At 38.0% G+C, this 21575-nt stretch overlaps 1 protein-coding gene across 2 annotated transcripts; it reads right to left on the reverse strand.

Annotated features, from left to right (window-relative positions):
* Positions 1-508: 508 nt before the first annotated feature.
* ndufs4 (NADH:ubiquinone oxidoreductase subunit S4) lies at positions 509-21024 on the reverse strand. 2 transcript variants are annotated; one of them, XM_028034891.1, is made up of 6 exons: positions 20893-20986; positions 18187-18314; positions 17882-17960; positions 2849-3021; positions 2662-2735; positions 509-714 (listed from the first exon to the last, which is right to left on the reverse strand). In XM_028034891.1, the coding sequence occupies exons 2-6, from the start codon at positions 18273-18275 to the stop codon at positions 611-613; spliced, it is 519 nt and encodes a 172-aa protein (XP_027890692.1). In that variant the 5' UTR covers positions 18276-18314; positions 20893-20986; the 3' UTR covers positions 509-610. The 2 variants fall into 2 exon arrangements, with proteins under 2 accessions (XP_027890692.1, XP_027890693.1); XM_028034892.1 differs by lacking the exon at positions 18187-18314 and having other exon boundaries at positions 20893-21024.
* Positions 21025-21575: the final 551 nt, after the last annotated feature.

Here is a 21575-nt window from a genome sequence, read left to right on the forward strand (position 1 = left end):
GGCATAAATGGAGACTATTAATTGTAGGTCTTTTTAGGACATTTTAAGAAACTGAAGAGAACTTGCTTAATCTTCTGTCAATGTAAAGCCATTTATACTTTCATAAAAAAAAAGCATCAAAGGAAATCAAAATTCACCTTTAATTGTGCCTGGGTCTTTAAAAGCCTCCTAGGAGTTAACAGTTTGGGATTGTGCTCAATGGTAACCTCACTGCACAGATGTTGTAAAAAGACTGTTCAAAGCTCCCATTTAAAATTCCTCTCTTGCAGCTCTCCAAACAATGAAACAATCAGGGAAATGGGATAAAAACAATGTCCCCGGCTTTGGCCTCCAGATACATTTATCTGTGTGTTTAAACAGGTTCTCTATGCAGTGAAACGTACCACTCTGTTTCGCTGTTGCGCAACTAGACCAGGAGATCAGACACCTCATTAATCAGCGAGAATGAGTCGGGTAGTCAATTAATGAGGTGAATGTTTGAAGAGTGAAAGCAATAATGGCCCAGTTGTTTAGTTTTCTTATATATAATTATGCATTTATTGACAAGAATGAAACAAGTCCGCAGCAGGACACACGCAGGTCGGGACAGGAAACAGATGAATCCTTCCGTTTACTTTGCGGACCTCCGGGTCCTCTTGTCCCAGGAGAAGTTCGCCCCGTACGATTTCACCCGGGGCTTTGAGGTCCTCTTCTCTGTGACTTCGTAGCTCCAACCTGGCGGGAACAAAAGACAGTAAGTGGCGAGCGGTGAGAACGCCCCTTCCGTTCACTGGACGGGCTCCAGCGCCGATGAGGTGTCCGGCGGACATTTACAGGCCACGTGTCTTCAGAATGTCTCTACTGATTTTCATGGCGCAATAAACAGAAGAAGCCAGTTTTCTTTACTTGGTTTCAACAAGCCTCCCCAGATGGTTTGGTTCTCTGAGTCAGTCAACTTGACCGCTGTTAGACAGAAAACACATCATTCATGTTTAACTGCCTATTCAGCTCAGGTTAAATCATTCCAAACTTTCTCTCTTTTGTGCCTCTGTTTTTCGGAGGCTTTGTTTTTTTTTTTTTTATCCGGATTTAAACAGGTGATGTATTGCAATCGTCTATCTACTCTCCGATGACAGTTGCTGTGTTTACAACAGCGAATCAGCTGAGCAATAAAGAGCCCATATTATGCTCATTTACACATATGAGTTCACATATTTGCGCCCCTAAAATTTCTCCCCAGTTTGTCATGTTCCAACCGCAAACTTTGTGATTTTATGTGATAGAACACGATGGTACATCTTTGTGAAATAAAAATACATATTTTTTTCTTTTTTCTTTTATTTCCTACACATGAACATCTGAAAAGTGTAACATTTCAGTCCCTTGGAGTAAAATCTTTATAGAGCCACTTTTCACTGCAGGTCTTTTAAAATGTGTCTTTAACGACTTTATTTCGTAGCCAGTTCCTGCTTGAAAAAGCTGGAGCTCAGCAACATTTACTGAAGAACGTCTGAGAACAGTTTTTTAATCTCGCCACAGATTCTCACCTAAATATTGATGTTGCCTCTGAATAGATCGTTGCCTCACATGACTATTGTTTGATTTAAATCATTTTACTGTTGCTCTGCTTGTATATTTAGAGTCATTGTGCTGCAGGGTGGCAAACTTCCAAACATATCTAAAGTGTCTTGCAGCTATTAACAGGTTTTCTTGCACTATAAATAGATATGCCTACCTTCCCCGCAGCATGATGGAGCCACCACCATGTATGAAAGTGCAAATGACATCTTGAGGTGGTTTTTAGCCATGTGCTGCATTATTTTATGTGGGGCAAGTTTCATTTTGGTCTGATTAGGCCTGCAGTCCTTTTATTTCCTAGGGCTAACTAGATCTCACACGACTTTCATTCATCATTATTCCTTTAATCACTCTTCCATAAATGCTACTTTTGTGGAAAGCAGAGTAATAGTGATCACCAGATTCTTCCACCCGAGCGGTGGATCTTGGAAGCTCCTCCACAGTAACCAGAGGCAGGAGATGTGACTGAGATGAGATGTGTAGTAATGAAGTAATGAAGTTCCCTCATTACTAATGAGGTGTGTGAATTTAGATGTGTGAATTTGGTTCATTCACACATCTAAAGCATATAGGGGTTCAATTAATATGCACTGCACACTTTTCACATTTTCAGTTCAAATTTTTGAAAATCACACGTCAGTAGTTCTCAATGCAGAATGTTTAGCTTTTTGAAAATGTTAAAGGCTTGAGGTAAGTGAATACTTTTGCAGATCACAGCACACAGAATAAAGGATTTGACCTGCGCAGCTGTGAAGTGGGAAAGTATTTAAAAACGTAAATATACTTGTGAAGCATAAAACCTATTTAAATTTGGCTCATTCACACATCTAAAGTTGTCAATAAATTCTGTAAAGTGCCATCAGGTAACACTGAAACCAGAATTTTATTTCAGTGAAGTTAAAAAATAATAACTAGGGAAAATACAAAAAAAATAAAATGTAGCTGGTCATGATCATTACAATTACTTAACAGAATCCTCTATAAACCAAAATAATAAATAAAAAGTTTATACTGAAGCATAATATACACAGTCAGTTTAACCAAATGTCTTACATACTTCACAGCCTTTATTGTTCTGTTTTCTGTCACTTTTATGGATCTTACCATTTTTCTCAGCAAAAGCAATGGCGTCTTCCTTTGAGGAGAACGAGAGCACCATGTTGGACAAAGGATCGGCCCTTAAACACAGAGGAAAGAAAACATCCCAGGAGAGAGACGTCATAGGACACAATTAAAATGATTGTGATCCCACTTAGCAATGATCCAGATTCACTCAAAGTGATGGACTTACGTTGAGGCCCAGCCCATCAGTGGGTTCTCCCACCGCTCTCTGGTGTCAAAGTCCATCTTCCACTTCTTGGTGCTGTTGATGCCAGACTGCATGGCTGTTTTGGCGGGGACAAAGATGTGAACCTTGCGGGTTTTGATGTGCTCCTCCGGGACCCCCGTCAGAGTCGTGATGTCCTAAGGGAAAAGGAAGAAAAGAAAAACAACAGACGGTGACGAAAAGCAAGCTTTCGACAGGAAACGAAAAGTGAGGGTCATTTTTAGTGGCTGGTGGAAAACATAACCATACATTATAAAAATGCACAGACTTCGGCTATTTTTGACTGAGCTTAAAAGAAACAGCTGAACCTTCTTAAACAGAGAAATATGATTATGACCGAATAAAAAGCTCTCTTTTGGCAATGATTCCTGTCAGTTCATGATGACGTTTTAGCAGTCAGGTTCTCCGTGTTGGGCGTTTTACATTCACAGTTTGGCTCCCTTGGCAGAACACGGACTTCCATATAAAATTTGACAGAAAGACTTCCCAGAGATTTTATGGAAGGGACAATGAGCTGATTTGTGGGTCAAAACATGACCAGTGAGAAAAACAACAGCTAAGTTATGTTTCATAAATCTAACTGAAATCAAAATTCCTACTATTTAAAAAAATATATATTATTTATACAAAACAGATGAGTCAATTTGTCCCAATGATCCAACTTGAAGTTACAGATCCTCCACATCATATTAGATTAATTATTAATAGATTTTTGGGGGGAAAAAAGAAAAGGAAAAACAGAAGTTGGAAAAATGGGTTGATACTGAGCAGTCACAGAAAGGTTTTGTTGCCATAGTTACAGACATTTAGTCTTTCCTGAAAAGCATCGATGATGGCGCCAAAAATGTGAATCCAACTGCTCCACGAGGTCATCTGGAGGCAATCCCAAACTTCAGGCCCAGAAAAAAAAACTTGTTTTGACTTCAGGAAAATGTTGGTTGGCAGCCGAAATGGAAATATGCAATCAACTGTTTCATGTTTTTCTTGTCCATCATCAGACTGGAGAGAATTATTTCCACTTTAAATAACAGGGACGCTGAAGAACAGTAAATTGTTATAAATCTGAGGAGTGAACATTTTTATAGGCGCCATAAAGCAAATGAAATGTTTTGGTTGTGTTTTTATCGTTTCATTGATATGATGGATTTTTTTTTTTTTGACATTCCTCATTTTGAATCTGCCCCTTTTGTGTGTTTTGACCTGCCAGGATTTTAACTTTGGTTTCTTTTTATTTCTTGATCTGGGTAGTTCATTAGAAGCAGAAAAATAGAAACGTATTGTTGTGTCAGCCAATAGTTTTACTGCTTATGCCAAGTTGTCCTCAACCACAAAATTTTCAGCTCATGGATTTCACTTAGTATAATTCAACAGTTACAGTAGCAAAATTTTCTTGGGTTAAAACTGTATGTGAATTATTTGAAATTAATTTTTCTAAGTGGTCAAAAACATATTTAAAACTAAGCTTACAAATGACCTTTGGTTAGCTTTTTGATTTTGTGTAAATTTGTGTATTTTAGAATTTAATAAAAGTAGTATTTTGCAAAATTACAATACTATATAACAGACAAATAACAGATTAGATGGTTATTGTCTATGGGGAACATCTTACCAGTTACTGTTCTAAGGTCTTGTGCAGAAATATCACTTTATTCTCCTAAAACACTACCTCAATACTGCTGGACACGCCAGCTTAAAGCAATGGAAACTGTGCACTGAGATGTGTATATGTGTCTAAGTACAATTAAGTTATTATTCCTAACCCTAGCGGTTTTAGGTCTAAAGTGGACTTTTAATTTTACCAAATAGATTTCTGATGCAGATCAAAGTTGAACTCTGGTTCGCCTAAAATCTTAGGTCTTGGTTCGGTTGAAGTGAACTCTGAAACAGTTTGAATGCCTATGTGGATGCAAGCAGATATCAGACTACAGAGCATTCTGGGTAAATACAACCAAAACAAACACACAAGTTTAGCACTAGCTAAGAATGGTTCATGGTTGTTCACCAAAGACAAAAAGAAATCCTACAGCCACTAAAACCTGACGGAACTCCATTTTTGTTTATATTTCGTCAAGAAAGAAGTTGCGGTCATGCCTTCTTTATTCCTTCAATGGTTGCTGGTGGAGCACCATTGGGGAGGTGCTTGGGGAGGTCGACAAGTTGTTCAAATGGTTTGGTTTGCTTTCATACAGTGCAGTGTGAAAGTGAACCGCTCCAGCTGAAAATGGAACAAATGTTCCAATTTTGGTACTCAATCAAACCAAATGAACAATCAGGGACAAAAACATCCCCAAACATCTTTAAAATGAAGTTTACAGTGGAGGGCTCTCCTGAGAGGGGATAGGTAGCTTAAACAGAACTAAATACAAAACATGTACAAACTTAAATATTGGAGAATATTACAAAGGAAAAGCAGAAGTTACATTTACATTATAATTAATTTCAACTTTTGCATTTAAGCAGCCACAGCCTAACATACCAGATGTTTATCACCAGGCTGAAAGAAAGTAGGCCAGTGTGACAATTGGAGTAGGTGGGACCTGGGAGCCCCTTCAGGCTCCTATCAAAGATCTGGTCCAATTCTTCAGGGAATTAGCAAACAAGCACTGGGAAGTCGGCGACAAAACACAGACGAACCTCCCAGCACGCCGGCAGCAGCCACCCAAAGACTGAGGCCTTTCCAGGAGGTTCTCCTTTCAATGCAAGAATTTTACACATTTCAATGGCCATTACAACTTCAAAGAATCTAATTTTCATCATTGTCTGTCATCTGCCAGTTGATTTGTAGAGAGGGGGTCATTTTCCATGAACTCCACACAAAAGCCCGCCTTTCTTCTTGCCAAGGAGCCTCCGATGGCATCTAAGCCCAGTAAATTACAGGTCTAACTGCGAAACTACAGCTTGTTTTAGTGAAACACCTTTTTGCTGTGCTTAGAGGCAAGTACAGCCTGAATATAATCATAAACAAGATCTGCACATTGAAAAGATTGTTAAAATGAAAAGAAAAGGACAGACAAAAGGAGGAGGGATGGGGGGGGGGCTGGACTTCACAAGTGCTTGGTAATTATTTCCGGCTGCCCTATCTACTTAACCTTAACAATTCCTTCTTGTCACAAAGAGGAGGAAAACATGTTCTCCTCACCCAGAGAGGGTAATGGTTCATGACACAATAACACACAACATAGTGTTGCATAGCAGCAAAAATGATGTTTTTTCACCAGCTTGGTGATCGGAAATGTGTCTTGAATTTAGTTTTTATTTTCAAGGGTGTTCAAAGATCTGCATTCCCATAAATGGGAGAATAGAAACCTTTTGAAAGTCTTGGAGTGGAGTCACAAACCGAAAACTTACCCTTCCTTACATTTAAACATGAAATAAATCATATCTGCAACCAGAAACTTTCTTTTTGGCGACTTAGTTCTGGTGGCTGGATGCAGGAAAATCTTTCTTTGAGCCACACTAGAAATGATGCCTCTGGGATTAGCAGGTCAGACTATGGTTCCGCGTATGTAGTTACATAAACCATAACTGACACATGGGGCCCATGCATGGTACACTGGTGTGGTAATTTGTCCAGATGTAGCAGACCTTAAATCATATCGTAGGGAGTGGATCTGCACATAAACAGAGCCAAAACAAGAACTCTGCCAAATCATTGAAAACCTTCTGCTCATTATCCGGCTTTGCATGTAGAAATACAAGTCTAGACCTCTATGATACTCTTCTTGCATTACACCCGAGAGGTAGGAGGGTTATCGGCATAACAGGCTCACCCACAATGCCCGGATTCACAAAGGAGGGGGGGATGATTGTGCCTGGAATGTGGTGTGTTCCCAGGAGGACTAGAAAGGGTCGTCACAAAAGGAAAACCCACACGGTGGGCACTTTTTTTTCTGCCATGTACAGGAAGCAAAATGAGAACTATCAAGTTTGACACTATTCAGAGGGCCTTCACAGGGCCCTACAATACCTGGCTGGGCAGACAGAATGGCGGGCTTTAAGAAAGGAGGGTGGGGGAAATTGGCTGGCAAAGTCTTCGTCACGTGAAAGCGTGTCAATATTTCTGACACCTCCTGGCTACGGGCCAAATAAAAGCACATAGGAGGCTGTCGCTGTGGGGCTGCTGGCCCACCAGACTGCTGAAAGCTGGTACCCCTAATACTCCAACAGAGACCTGGAGCTGAACACTTCTGGGTAAACAACAAAGAAATCTCAAAGTGCTTTAGTCTGGAGGAAAGAAAAACTGCTGGAAAGAAGGGTGTTGATAATATGAGCTTTAAACTTTGGGAATCTTGAGCTGACGGTGCTAAACGCTAAACCAAACACCTGTAGCACTCATGAGTAATGTTAAAATTTAATTAGCTAAGGTTTTTAGAGACAATTAGATCCTCATGTTGCTCAATAAAAACTGAAACTGCATTACATTCCCTGTCGAATGTTTGGAACGTTTGACGGGGAATGTTTGGAGTAAAAGTCTGAGTTTCCTTTCCTCCTTGAATGTCGTGTTGGTCCAAGTTGAAAAACAAAAAAGCTCAGCTGGCTCACGCTTTTGGACGCAAAGGGCTCCAGGAAATTCATTCTCTAGTAACAGACATGTGAACAAGTGTCAATATGAAGGCTGAAAAATACTGAAGGCTGTCTCACAAAATAAAAACCATGAAAATATACAACACGGCAAACAAATAAAACGATAAACAGAAACAGACCGAAAAAGTATATATGGAAAAGTACATTTTGATTTCCATTTAATTAGAAAAAGGATCCACTGTGAATGATGAATTGGACATTGAGAAGACGCATTTTACAGAATCTGTTTTAACGAAGGGAACCGTGAAATGGAAAACAGTTCCAACAGGAAACTTTATTGCTTTGGAGTCGTGTCATGGACCTTCAATCAAACTAAGGAGAACTTAACCATTTACATCATACCACTTTTTAATGCATCCTAGACAACTTTTTAATGTGACATTAAAAATAAAATAAACAAGTCATAACTAAATAAGTACTTGATTCATCTTAAATACTTCCTAAAGTGTCAGGAATACTGACTATGGACCATAATGCAATGGGCTGAGTGAGCTGTAAGTAGAGAAATTATGACTGCAGTTCAGATATTCACTCATTTTTCTACAATGCACAATTACTAACCAGTCAATGCACTGATTATATTACAGAGAATTCAGTCTTAAACTTCCCCTATGATGTTATTATCAACATTTGCAAGAAGAAAAACCAAACTTTTAAAGGTAGATTCTCATAGATCATTTTGCCAAATAGGCACCAAACATGGTTGGACACAAAGTTAGCGGATGGGACTGGATGAAAATATTAACACGTAACCAGGCATTCAGCAGAGGTTCCTATATCTACAACGGGTTTAAGTTTTAAGGTTTTGCCTTGTTGCAAACCTGTTTGATACCTTCATCTGTCAGTTTAACAGAATCCAGTGCCTCTGCCCATGTCTGTCCGTCAATGTTCACTTACTAAATTTTCTTCAAAGAGACAACATAGAAAATGTGCAAAGCGAAGACTGACATGTAGCCATGAGACGATTAACTGCCGTCTGTTTAGAGGAAGTAGGAATCTGTCTGAAAAAAGGTTGTCAGGAGACACGACTTTACCAGCTAAATTCTCAGAGTCTGTTAATTTATTTTTAGCTTCAGGGATCAAATGGCAAACAGCAGAAGTGTTGTGTTAGGTTTCAAAGTAAAAAATAGGAATGCCTGCATAGATCCACTCAAATAATGTTTGAGAGAAGACAAAAGCAGCAATTATTCCTCCATCTTGGTAAATCAATTTTGATAGCCTAATGTCACTGATGTGCTTCATATCACCTACACAAGCCTCTCAGCTGTTTTATTTGTCCGGCTAAAGAAAATAGACAACAATGAGCAACTTTTTTTGACTCTGAACTGGACATATAGGCAGCCGCACTGTCCTTTCCTCTAAGTGTTCTTCCAGCCACCATTACCCTCGTATCGTTTAACACATCTTGTCAGCTTCAGATGATTTGCAGGTGAAAATCCACATTTCCTGCAGTTCACTTCCCACAGTTTATACCAAGGAATATTAAACCCAGATTTCTTCCTCTCAGTGATCTAAAACATGGCCTCTTTAGTCCTTCCGATATTATTTGCAGACCGGTTAAAATGAAAAAGGAGATTTTCTGTGGTGTGTTATGCTTTTCTGTAAGCGATTGAGCTTCGCCAAGACAGCAAATGTAATTTAGACCTAGAAGTAGCCTGCCAACAATAAAACATATGGAAAAGGAAGAGAAAGTGAACAATCAGATATCACTTTTGGATGTGTGTTTGAGAAAGTCTTAATACAAATCAGATGAATTACTTAAAAAAATTAATTTTGATTGTGGAAATATCTACTGCCTGGAGGACAAAAATGTAATCAGACTTTCAGAACTGTGAGACTTATGGGTTTGACTTTTAAAGGTCTTTTAAATTTTATTAAGTTTTCTCTAATCATTGGACCAGTTTTTTTTTCCTTTTTTTTTTTTTAAAACTGTCAGTAAAAGTAAAGTTATTTTCTTATTTTATTTTACCAACATGTTTTTTCTGACTGGAGTTAAAGGCAATTTTATTGGCTCAATATCCCAATCAGAATCTGATGGAGAATCTTTGGAAGGAACTAAGGATTAGGGTCATTACACAGAGACCTTCCAGCCTCAAGGAGTTGGAGCTCCCCAAAATAAAACATCACAATTGTTAGGAAACAGGCTATAAAACTGCTCAGCTTTTACATAAAGGTTTGATTGATCCAACGCCAATAAATAATTTATAAATTAAGTGCAGTGCAAAGCAACAGGTTGGAAAGGAGAAATGCTGCATGGCTCTGGGCTCCTTACAACCAACAACTCTGGCCACTGTGGAATCTCATTAAAAAGAACTTTAAACCATAGAAACATTTTTTTATTTTGTTTTTAATATTTAATGATAAAGGTTCTATATTTCCAAAAAAACTGCATGAAAACCTTGCTGTTAATCCCCCAAACTTATACTGTGAAGTGAACTTTACACACCAGTACTCAAACCACTAGGAAAAAGCAGAATTACATATCTAATTAAAAAATTCAATGATAAATCTTCCCATCTCCTAACCCTTGAAGACAGCTTTATTTGTTATGATGATTGTTACCTCTCCATGAACTGCAGCTTATTGGGGTAAAAGAAAACACAGAGGAATAATCCTGACAGAAACAACATGATTAACATGTTTTTCTACTAATTTTATTGGTTTAGATCAGTGTTTCCCAATCCCAGTCCTCAGGGGCCACTGCCCTGCCTATTTTAGATGCGCCTCTGTTCCAAAATACTCGATTCCAATGACTGCAACTCCTTTGCATGCCATCAAAGGAGCATTAACAGGCAGTCGGTGATTAACAAGCAGAAGCCTGTTAATCACCCACTTATTCAAGTCAGGTGTGTGGCTGAAGGAAAGCACCTATACATCTGGTTCCTGATGAACCGAATAGAGCAACACTGGTTTAGTTAAATGTTTTATAACAGACATTACACATTCAGCATTTAACCAATCTGAATATGATCAGTACGAGATTAATGCCATTCACTGACCTTTCTCTAAACTTCTTAAACATGAGGATTTGATAGGCTTGTTTGGATGTGACCAGTTGTTTATGTATCTTTCAAACAAACTGTATTACTGGCAGAATAGCAAACGTTTATTCCAAGTTTAAATTAGAGTAGACACTAAAACTACAACAGTGCTGGTACATGGCTGCAATTGCTGAACAAATGTTTCTCAGTTGTCCAACTTGTAAAACTTATTCATTTAAGCTGATATTTCCAGCTGGCTCAGCAGATAGAGACAAATAAACACGGCCAGCAACATTTTTGAGGACCTTGTACAAGAGTGACTCTTCTACCAAGCTATAGCCTATCACAGTACGAACACCTGTACACCAAAACTGCAGCTCAGCGGCCTAAAGGGGCCGTAAGGTCAGCCTTGCTGAATGATGTTGAGTCAGCATGTGCTGAAAGCCCAAACACATCACCCTTAACCCCACACCGGCCGGCCCACACCCAGACCGAGAGGCTCACTCATCAGCCTCTGCCGGTTCCCACCTTCAGACAACTTTGAAGAGTAAAAAGCGTGCCAATTACTGATTGGACATAGGAGGGGGGGCGCGTCTAATAGAAACAAATATTATTTTGCTTGCTCATGTGTGGGAGTGATCCAACACTGGAGCAAGAAGCAGCTGGCTCGAGGGTCATCTCGGATCTCGCATTACACAGTCTAGCGAGAATCGGAAGAAGGGGACAAAAGGAAATGTCTTTCAGGGAAGAGTTGCACAAAGGCATGCCTGTTTGTTTGGGGGAACATCTTAATACTATATAGGAAGTGAAACAACTTACTTGGAGGTGATGGAACCAAATCCTGGAAATTATACTTTTTCTGTTTTGTATATTTTTACTTTGTGGACTTTGGGAAACGGACTCAGTAGCCATTTTTCAGAATTGTTTAAAATTATGTAGCAACAGTATTTTAGTTAAGTTATGAGATTCTCAGACCTTAAGTAAAAATTTCACAGCATTTACCCCACAGCGTAAGAGACGATAGCCGGAACTAACTAAAATCTGCAAATACTTAAGACCCCCTCTAGAACTGCCTATTCTTAACAGCTTAAACATCAAATATGCATTAATATAAATTAATACGCGCAGCGGAAACAGTCTTAGGACTAATACAGGAGCATTAAAGTCTTTGTTATTTATGCGCTTGGTGGTATGGCCAATCACCACAGAGGAAAATAAGTTGCACTCCTCAATTGGCTGCTTTGCAAACGGCAGGTCAATAGCATGTCGAGAAGCATTGTGCCCCGTATTTCAGCTTTGCAAGCTGCATTATGAGTATTTTAGATATACTAAAACACTCTATAAAAGAGTATCTATAAATACTCTATACTCTATAAAAAATTCTGTTAATAGGTGGATTTTCACAAATAATTTGGAGTTACATTATACAGTTTTCTTCTTTCTTTAAAAAAAATAAATCAGCAACTGTGAATCCCTTGTATAATTTTAAACAAAACTGTATGTCATCTAATCAGTTATCAATAGCAAAAAGAAGAACAATTTCTCCTATTACCTAAAGTAATTGAACATAATGACTAACACACTTACAGAAGTGTTATCCATAACATTTATTTGATGTTACTTTGATATATCAAAGTGATGAAGACAAAATGATGAATGAACTCCCTCTAAATTTATGAGTAGCTTTTAAGTTTGCACTACTGAGAATATAGCATAGAATGCCACGGGGGGATGTATAATGTGTTCAAATCTTGCTGTTTGTGTTTTTATATTTATTTGTTTTTGCAGTCCCTGATATCTCCAAACAGCTGAATCCATCTTTCTTTTAAATGTTCTGTCCGCCAGTTGAACAGCAATGGACGGCAACAAGTGCGGGAGGGGCAGTGCTGCATTATTCTGCGTTCTGTCCAACCAACCAAAACAAAAAGAATATCCAGAACTTAATCTTGTGAAACCAAATTAAACAGAACAGAGCATTTTTGAAACCACAGCTTTATGAGACCTCAGAACACCTCCATCCCATTAATTACTATCGACCAGGTTTTGTTTCCAAACTACTATTGTGATTGAAAACATTTTTCAACAGCTGCATCTTGAGGAAAGGTTTTACTATGAAGTTGAAGAAAAGTCCTGTTATTTTCTGGTATGTTAATAAGATTACATGCCTGGTATCAATAAGATTTATCAGAAATGATGGAGCAGTTCTCCTTACCTGCACCCTACGATGGTGCAACAGTCATATGAGTCATGCATCATAGCTGTGACCCATTCGTTTCTGTTACTGATTTAGTTGTTTACTTTCTTACTCATGAGGAAAACTTCAGAGCACATATTTGGAACCTTTGTCAGATTGTGTAAAATCGAGCGGGAACAAACAAATTTTGAAAGAGGTTGGTTGCCTTTATCACTAACGAGCAAATGCAAGTGTAGGCAAACAGAAGTGACACACCTTTTTCCACTTCCAATCTGCAAACACAACCAGACACTTCCAATATGAAGCCCTCACTGACAGCAGAAGAGTCCTCTTAAGAGGCTGGTTCTCAATGGAAGAGAGCGCTAATAAAGGAAATACCTTTTACTGAATGATGCATAATAAAGCCTCTTGTCTGGTACTCTTCAAAGACTAACATCCTCTGACCCTCTACACTCCAAACTTGAGCTGTGAGATCTTTTTTTCCCCCTTTTGGATAAACGCGCCGTATGAGAGGTTCAACCAGACAAAACAGACACTTAAGTTGCTGTGTGCAAAGGAGGGAGGAAGGGTGGGAGAGGGGTAAAAACGGAGGGGGGAGTCGGGGTAGTGAATGTGGTCTGCTCCATGGTAGGTCACCCCGTCTGCGAGAGTGGTCTGAATCTGAAAGTATTCACCTCTGTACTGTAGACTTCAAAGTGCTGCTGCGACGCATATTTACATGCATGAGTTACCCGGACTGCGAGTGGGATGCAAGTAAAGTTCACGTATATGTATATGGATGGGCTTTTCTCTTTTGTTTACAAATAATAACATTTAAAAAAAAAAGATTACAATTTTAAAAAGTAAAATTTTCTCCCCCATTTAACAGCTGTTCTTTTGAGGAAAGATTTTTGTAGCAATCCAGATTTTGGCAAAAAAACAAAAAAAAAGTGAACCAAAACTCCCAGTTGACTCCATTTTGAGGCCAATTAAAATCATCCTACATGAGAAACCCTGTCAGTCAAGATAAATGCTGACTGACAGGCGCAGGATCCCTAAATCTGATTCTAATTTAGGTCTTTAAAAAGAACCAACAACATGCCTTTTGAGTCAACTACCTTACCGCAGTCAAACCCAACATCTTGTGCACAGATGTTATGTCAATTGCCAGGCAAGTGGTGTGCACCAAGATTCACTAGAAACCAAGACTTTTGCATTAAACAAAGCATGCCAGGAATAAAATGGCCCTACCAATCTAATACCCCCTCTTCCTCTATCCACCTTTTTTCCTCTTCGTCGATTCCTCGCAACCTAATAACTGTTCTCCTCCGTCTTGTAAAACCCCACAGCCTTTAGTGAACTCTATAACAAGGTTTCAACAAGCGCTTTAAGATTATGGTGTTGTCTTTATGTGGAGAGAGCGGAGCGGAGCGGGCCGTGGCTGAAGCAGGAGTAGTAGACGTTTGGACACTTGTGAATAAGCGGGGGTACAAAGTGCTGCTTATTGAGGCAGCTGTTATGGCTGTTTCTGCAGAAGGGGGCCGGAGTGTTAAAGCAAAAAGGAGCTGACTCTAATTGACTGAGGTCACAGACATTCCCTGTAAAGCTGTGTATCAGTGGCCAGCCAGCAGGACCCTGGGAGCTGCCCAGCATGCTTAATCAAACAGTAATTACAAACAAAGGCGCGTCGGCCCGGGCGCTCCGGGGAACAGCCCCGGGCACTGGAGCGCCATCACGCATCTTTTTTGCTTGGGATCCGTCCAAAACGTCTGTCAGTCACGTCAAAGTTTAGTTAGTAATAAAGTCATAATTAAAATTTTACATTTGATAAAGTGGGAAAAAATATCAAACACTTAAATTAATTAAAATGGCAAAGAAAGTATTCATAAGGGAATCAGAAATTATTTACATTGAACCAATAAAATAAAGGTAGAGTTTGGCTTTTAAAATCCTGGAAGAAATGCTGCTGCAGCATAAGTCTTGAAAAACCCTAAATACACAGCCAGAATTATATTTTTGCTTTAGAATGGCCTAGTCAAAGATAAAACATGAGTCTAGTTGAAAATGTTCTCCAGTCTATAGCACCTGAGCCAATATTGCAAAATTCCATCACACCTTTCTTGTTTGTAAAATAAAATTTGAAAACCATGCTTTGATAGTAGTTTATAGCATAAAAACACTAAAAATAAGTTTAAGTTTGAGGTTTTAAAATTATAAAATGCTTAAAAGCTTCAAGAGGTTTTTACTTTGGTATATCGGTATAAATTGGTTGATTTTAGATGCTTCAATGACTAATTATTGTTCTCTGTAACAGTCAATATCGAGTGAGCCTTTCCAATAAATTTGTTCGCATTCTGGGAGAGATGGAAGTTTTTGTCCTTCACCTCCTAAATTTGAGTGTAATAGAGAAGGACAGAAAACCCATAGAGATGCGAGTTCCTGTAAGGGGTTGCATTTTCTTGGACAGATGAGAACAAAGGACAAGATAAGCGAGTATCACAGACAGAAACATTCAGACAGTTTTTGGAGTGAATTCAAAACATCACTTGCCCTGCTCAAAACTGCAGCCTCATCTAAATGAAATAAGCAGAATGCCACGTTCTCCTATGGCTGGCAAAGAGAGGGAGCGCCCTCACCCGACATAACCTCTCCAAAGATCGAGATCTTTTTGCCGATTGGTCTCCACAGAAAGCAATTTTCACTTATCGACGGGCTGATGGCCGACTAGAGTGCCGACATGCTCCCAAATGCCCGACAGGAAGAGCACTCTTGCTGCCCTCTTCCATGTGAGATTGAGACCACTGCAGTGTAATCAGCTGAGGCCCTCTCTTTTTGGCCCGTCTGGGTGAGCATTAGAGTACTTCCCGCCGTCGCCAGCAACAACACACCACAAAGGAAGCTCTGTGACCAACAACACTGAGGTGGTCACTGTCTCCCTCCCGCCACCCAATTGAGTCTCACAAACTTTTTTTTTTTCTTTCTGTGCAAACTCCTTTTCTTTAAAATCCCTCACTGTGTTTTGGAGGCCCTTTTTTCTCGTCTCTGCTGGTCCTCTCGGCGGCCCCTACTGAGAGGACAGAGACAGACACTCCGCCTAGCCAAAGGTTTGTCTGCCAGTATGGCCAGCTTTGCTTTGAGACAAAAGCACACCGATGCTGCTCACACCGCCCCCTGGCCATTCAAAAAAAAAAAAAGAAGTTTTAAAAAAAGTCCAAAACAGACTCCCTCATTCCTCCTGAACTAAAATTTTTTTGCACTTATTTTCTATGTCCTTGGTGTTTCACTAACACACCACAAACTTCAAATGCTTTGTTCTAAGCAGATGGTACAGCGCTAACTTTGGCCACTTCAAGCATCGGTTTATTTTGTGTTCAGGTCAGAAAACTGCACATTTTTATCCGTCTTGTATTGTTCTTTTTCTTCTTTGTCAACCAACATAAATCATTAGAACCATACGTGCCGATAAGAACCCAAAACATAAAACACGCAGAGATGAGTTCATGTTTTAATTAAAAAATTATGTAAAACTCTGAGCTGCCTGTTTCTTTCCTGAATCAAAACAAAAGCAAACAATTTAATGTAAAGGATGAACACTTTTATAGTGAATATTTTAATTTAAATTTAACAGAAGATAAATCTCTGTTTCCATTTATCAGTCAGCGAGAGTACAAATGTCTCAGAAGTCAAATGCCAAACTGAGGTCAAATACTAATTTACTAATTTAAATATTTACAAGTTTGCATGGAAGACTTGCAAGTTACATGTGAAACTACGATGACCTCCTATTGACCCTGGTTTCCTCTGTCCACAGATTGAATTTTTAAAATCTAAATGACATTAAATCAAATCAAATCAAGCTATCTTGTCAATCTGCTGTGCATAGAATCGTAGTGCAGCAAAATAAAAGCGTGTCTTTCAACATCACTAAGTCAATAAAGGCCACAATTAGGCTTGCTTGGTAGGTATCAGATCAGTAAGCTATTTTAATAGGAACATTTTTTTTTCACAAGGATCATTTCTATTTAATTATCATAAACGTCAATTTATCTTAATTCTAGCTCTAACTCTGCACATTTCTAGTAAATTTCAGTTATCTTAAACCAGCACAGTCAAGTCACAGTCCGATGGTGCTTCAAAGAACTTTTCCATCAAAAAAATGAGTTATGAAATCTCACATAAACTGCTTACAGGCTCATAGGCTGCTCATTTGTGGCCTGATTAGTGGGAAAAAAAAACATAGCAGAAGTTAATTCACTATTACATGAGGTTGGTTTTCATGAGTTTCATAAATATAACTATTATTTAAATTTGCATTTTGTATTTAATCGAGTTATGTTTGTCTCATATTCAAATTTGGTTGATGATCTGAAACATTTAGTGAGCTAAGAAACCCAGAGGAGATCAGTAAGGAGGCAAAATATTGTAGGTCACATTAAAAAAAAAAATCTAATCTTAAACATGGCAGAAGAGCGAAAATCATAAAATGATAAATACATTCTGATCCACATTTAGAGTTGTGGACCAGAATTTCTCCACAGGATTCGACTCTGGCCTCTTAGTTTGCTTGTGAGAATCTGCTGAATGCAAAATGTGATGCTCAAACAGACAATTTATTTGTTGGCCTATTTGATATTCATCTAACACCCTGTTTGACCTGTAAAAGAAAAAGTTAATTTCAGACATCGAGTGATACTATTGATGATCACAGCCAATATTTAGTCATTAATAACCTGGGCTAAGGCCAAGAAAGAGCTGCTACTGGATGTGATGAACCAATGTTACATTTCTCTCACTCTGTGCTCAATATAACATGAAACCTGATTGGTTTATGGAATGTTGGACAACTACAAAACTGTACAATATCAACATATATTTGAATAATAAAGAAAACACCAAAAGGCTCAAGAAATTAATCATCTGTAATTCTTTTGTTGCTCTACAAATTACATTTTTTCCGTTATAAGTGGAACTAGATTTGTATATCACTCCCAGCAATTCTGCCAAATTGCTGCCAAAATTCCACTCAGTAAGCTATTCAGTAGTTGTAATAACAAGGATGGCTGTGCCAAAAGGATTAATGTGAGCGTTGAGCATGCACACTAATGACGAAACCTGCCATCAAATTGTTGCAAAAGCCTACTGTCCTGTTGAAGCTGATTAAGAGTTTCCAACTGTTTACCAAGAAAATAATTGGTAGACGGCAGATCAGACAAAAAAAAAAAGCAGCTATGTGTCACGTTGAAAAGCAGGGATTCTTACCAATTTCTCATCAACAGTAATAAGTTGCGTGTCATGTTCTGCTTTCTCTGCCAGCCTTGATGCTGATGTGCTTGCAGACCTGAAAAATCAATGAATGGACATTATACTCAACAACCCACTACAAAGCAGGAAACTACACAAACAAGTGGCATTCTGCAGCCACCGACAGTCTTGGAGGATGGGGTGGGGTGAGGGTACAGTGAAAAGGAAAAGGCTAGGAAGGAATCCCCCCCGCCACCTATTAGTTCTGTCTGGTGAATCTCTGGCAGAGCCTCGCTCTCATCCTAATGACGGGACGTGCTTACTGTTGGCTGCTGGGTGACTGGCAGGCGGGGACTGTGGAGCTCTTTGTGAAAGTGCAGCCGTATCCTGACACTGAGCGGCGCAGGGCCATCTCCACTCAGCCAAGGAAGGGCTCACTCAGCATAATGTCCTAATTATCAAAATATGACCAAGACAATTTGTAGGAATATTGGCTACAAAAGCGTAACTTTACTTTTCACAAAAGAGAACGGAAAAGGCGTGCTGTGCTTGATAAAATGCGCTGATTGTTTGACCAGTAACTGCACATTTTTACCTCAACTGCTTACATCAAACTAATAAACCAATCTCTACCACAGCAACGCTGCTGCACATTGTCACATTAATTAATCAAAAAGCTTGGAGTGTGCACTACTTGGATTTTCTTTGTTTTACTGTTAGGCCTTTCACGGTAACAGATTTTGCTGGATGATAAATTGTCCCAGAAGTTATTGTGATATATTGCAATGTTGCTGTTCTGAGACCATTTTCAAGTAATATAGTGGTAATGATAAGATAATAATGCAAGAAAGCATTCTAAAAGATAAATAAAATTTTAATTCCTCTAGAAATTTAACACTGGAACTGGAAGACATTTTAAATATCCAAAATAAATAAACAAAACAATAGAAACAACAACAAAAAAGAATTATGAACAAAATTGTCCATCGAATGTATGGCAATTACCGGTAAATACATTCCTAACTGTTTTCTGATCTTGTAGAATGAGCGACATTCTAATGTTGTTTTGATCTGTCATCTGGTATTTAAAATAATTATTTCTGGACGCAACTAGGCAAGGTTTCAAAACAACGACAAGCTTTGATCTACAGTCTAACATCTCTTATGAGCAAACAAAAAAGAAGTTTGGAGATACTTTTTTTTCCCAGCTGTAAACAGCACTGAGCACAATGTCCTGTGAGAACCTCTCTTCCCTCCAATTGTTGCTGCATACTGCCAATAAGCTGTCTGAAAGAAGCTTATTTACGCTTGTCCTTCACTTGCAAGACCGGCACACTTGTATGTTTGAAAGACTTTGGTCACAAACAACATGGATATTAAAGGAGCTAAAGAAGCGCCACCTTCCATCTACTTAAGGCAACACTATTTTGAAATTAAAATGTATGAACTCTATGTCTGTTAGCAGCCAACTGCAGCATGGCTATGATAGCTTATACCTCATTATATAACTCATGTGGTGGGATTAGAAACAATTCCAAATACTAGTTAATGTTGACAGAAAAAGCACAATAACCAAAAATAAATAGATAAAATAAATAAATTTATATCAACAACAAGTTGTCTTCAACAGAAGAAAATTTGTTGAATTTGTTGGAATGGTCCAGACAAAGTCTGACCAGAGTAATTTGAAGATAGCCGTGTAACAGATATGCACTCACAATCTGACAGATTAAGAGCATTTTTGCAAGAAAAATGAAAATAAAAAATTGCAGCCTAGGGAAAAGGTGTCATGAAGGTATACTTCTACCAAAAAGACTGCAAAGTGCTGTAAAAAAAATCAAAAGCTGCTTCAACAAAACATAGTTCTATGTTTTAACTATGTTTTATTCTCAGTTATATGTGGTTGTATAAAATCTCCGCAACCACATACGTTTTATAGGTTATATGTCATAGTCAAGGTAAGATGTGACATATTATTTAATTATTTTTCCATCACAAAGTCCAGGTGTTACAAAATAGGGGTAGTAGACTATTTACATCCACTTTCTAAAAGATAACTTAAGCCAAGCAAGATAACACATTTCCTTTTAGAGAGATCATAGTATGTCTCTCAGCATTAGTCAAAAATAAAACCAGCTCACAGCCTGTTCACCTTACCGCCTCTGACAAACACAAATGTTACTGCTGGCTTACCAATCGTGAGATAATTATTTTTCTTCAGACAAAATCATGTTTGATTATTAAAGAAACATTCATAATATTACAATGAAAGAACATTGTGCCAAACTGCGCAAATTCAGACTAGATCGACATGCTTTACACTAAAGGAGTTAAAGCTAATTTTTCAGTGGTTAAGTACTTGGGTTCCTAAAATTGACATACAACAGTATGAATACTGGTGAAGGCAATTTTTAACAAAACAAATGATCATAGGATCTATATAGCTTGTTACAACATAATCTAATGTGATGAGGTAGATAAATATTTAAGTTTATGTCCGATGACACATGTTCAGTGCTGTTTTGCTTTAACTTGCTACCTTACTTGTAAGGTTGAATGAACTTTGCTATAAAACTACACTCTGTCCCATAACGCGCCTCATTAAAGAAAAGTTCACCATGTCGCACCGATCATTACAGATGGTATTTTGATACACGCAGCAGAAAAGAGCGCTTAATTGCGTTTGCTCCTAAACTGATTTGTAGCTTAGCTTCAGCTAATTAGCTACCTCGCAGCGTTTGCGAAAGGACATTGACATTTATCTGATACACTGGAAAATGACGAAAAGAAGTCGATAAAATATTCTGACATATAACTAACCCCCAAAAGATATTTATTTTTTTCATTTCTGTTTTTTTTTTTTTTAAATATATAAATGGTTAGTTTCCAGGGTTTTATTTTAGCTTGGGGCAGACTAGACTGATCGGCCTGGGAGGGTTTTCCACATCTGAGCTGAAAATTCCATGAATAATCCCAAAATTAGAAAGACAAACGGATATAAAATCATATGAAAATCAATATTAAATTACCTGGCTGGATTCAGTAGGATCCTGGAAGCTACGTTGCTGAGAGACAAACGACCTAAACCGAAAAGTGACATTGAGGACGCCATGTTTGTTGTTAGCAATTAGGTACGGTAGCCGCGATGGAACAAGTAGAACGAAAGAACAATACAAAAAAATTATAGAAACTAATACATATGGGTAAATTTACATCAATTTAGCCTTTTTGAAAGATAGTAAACATAGTTCTTTAGATATATATTTAGATATCTAAATACATAGTTGATTGAATATTGGTTAATAACAATAATAATACTAATAATACTAATAATAATAGTAATAATAATAACAGTTATCATTATTTCATTTCAATAAGTTCAATATCTGTGTCATTACAGATTACCTTCGTATGAATGAATCTACTGTCAAAACAAGGCGACATTACTATATTTCTTATCAACACACAAAGTTATTTTTTAATTAATTTGTTAAAACTGCAAGTATGACTTTTAAAATATGAAAAACAATATCTTTGAAAAGAAATACTTATGTCTAAAATTATAGCTTAGTAATGGCTTGTTTAAAAGATTCACGATGTTTTGTAATTGTATTTTATTATGATAAACAGTTAATGTTTGTTTTTTTTCAATTTAGAAATTTAAAATTTGTCAAGTAAAAAACAGAGCAAGAGGTATTCCTTTCATATCGTT

This window comes from Xiphophorus couchianus, chromosome 12, assembly GCF_001444195.1.
Source record: "Xiphophorus couchianus chromosome 12, X_couchianus-1.0, whole genome shotgun sequence".
NCBI lineage: Eukaryota > Metazoa > Chordata > Actinopteri > Cyprinodontiformes > Poeciliidae > Xiphophorus > Xiphophorus couchianus.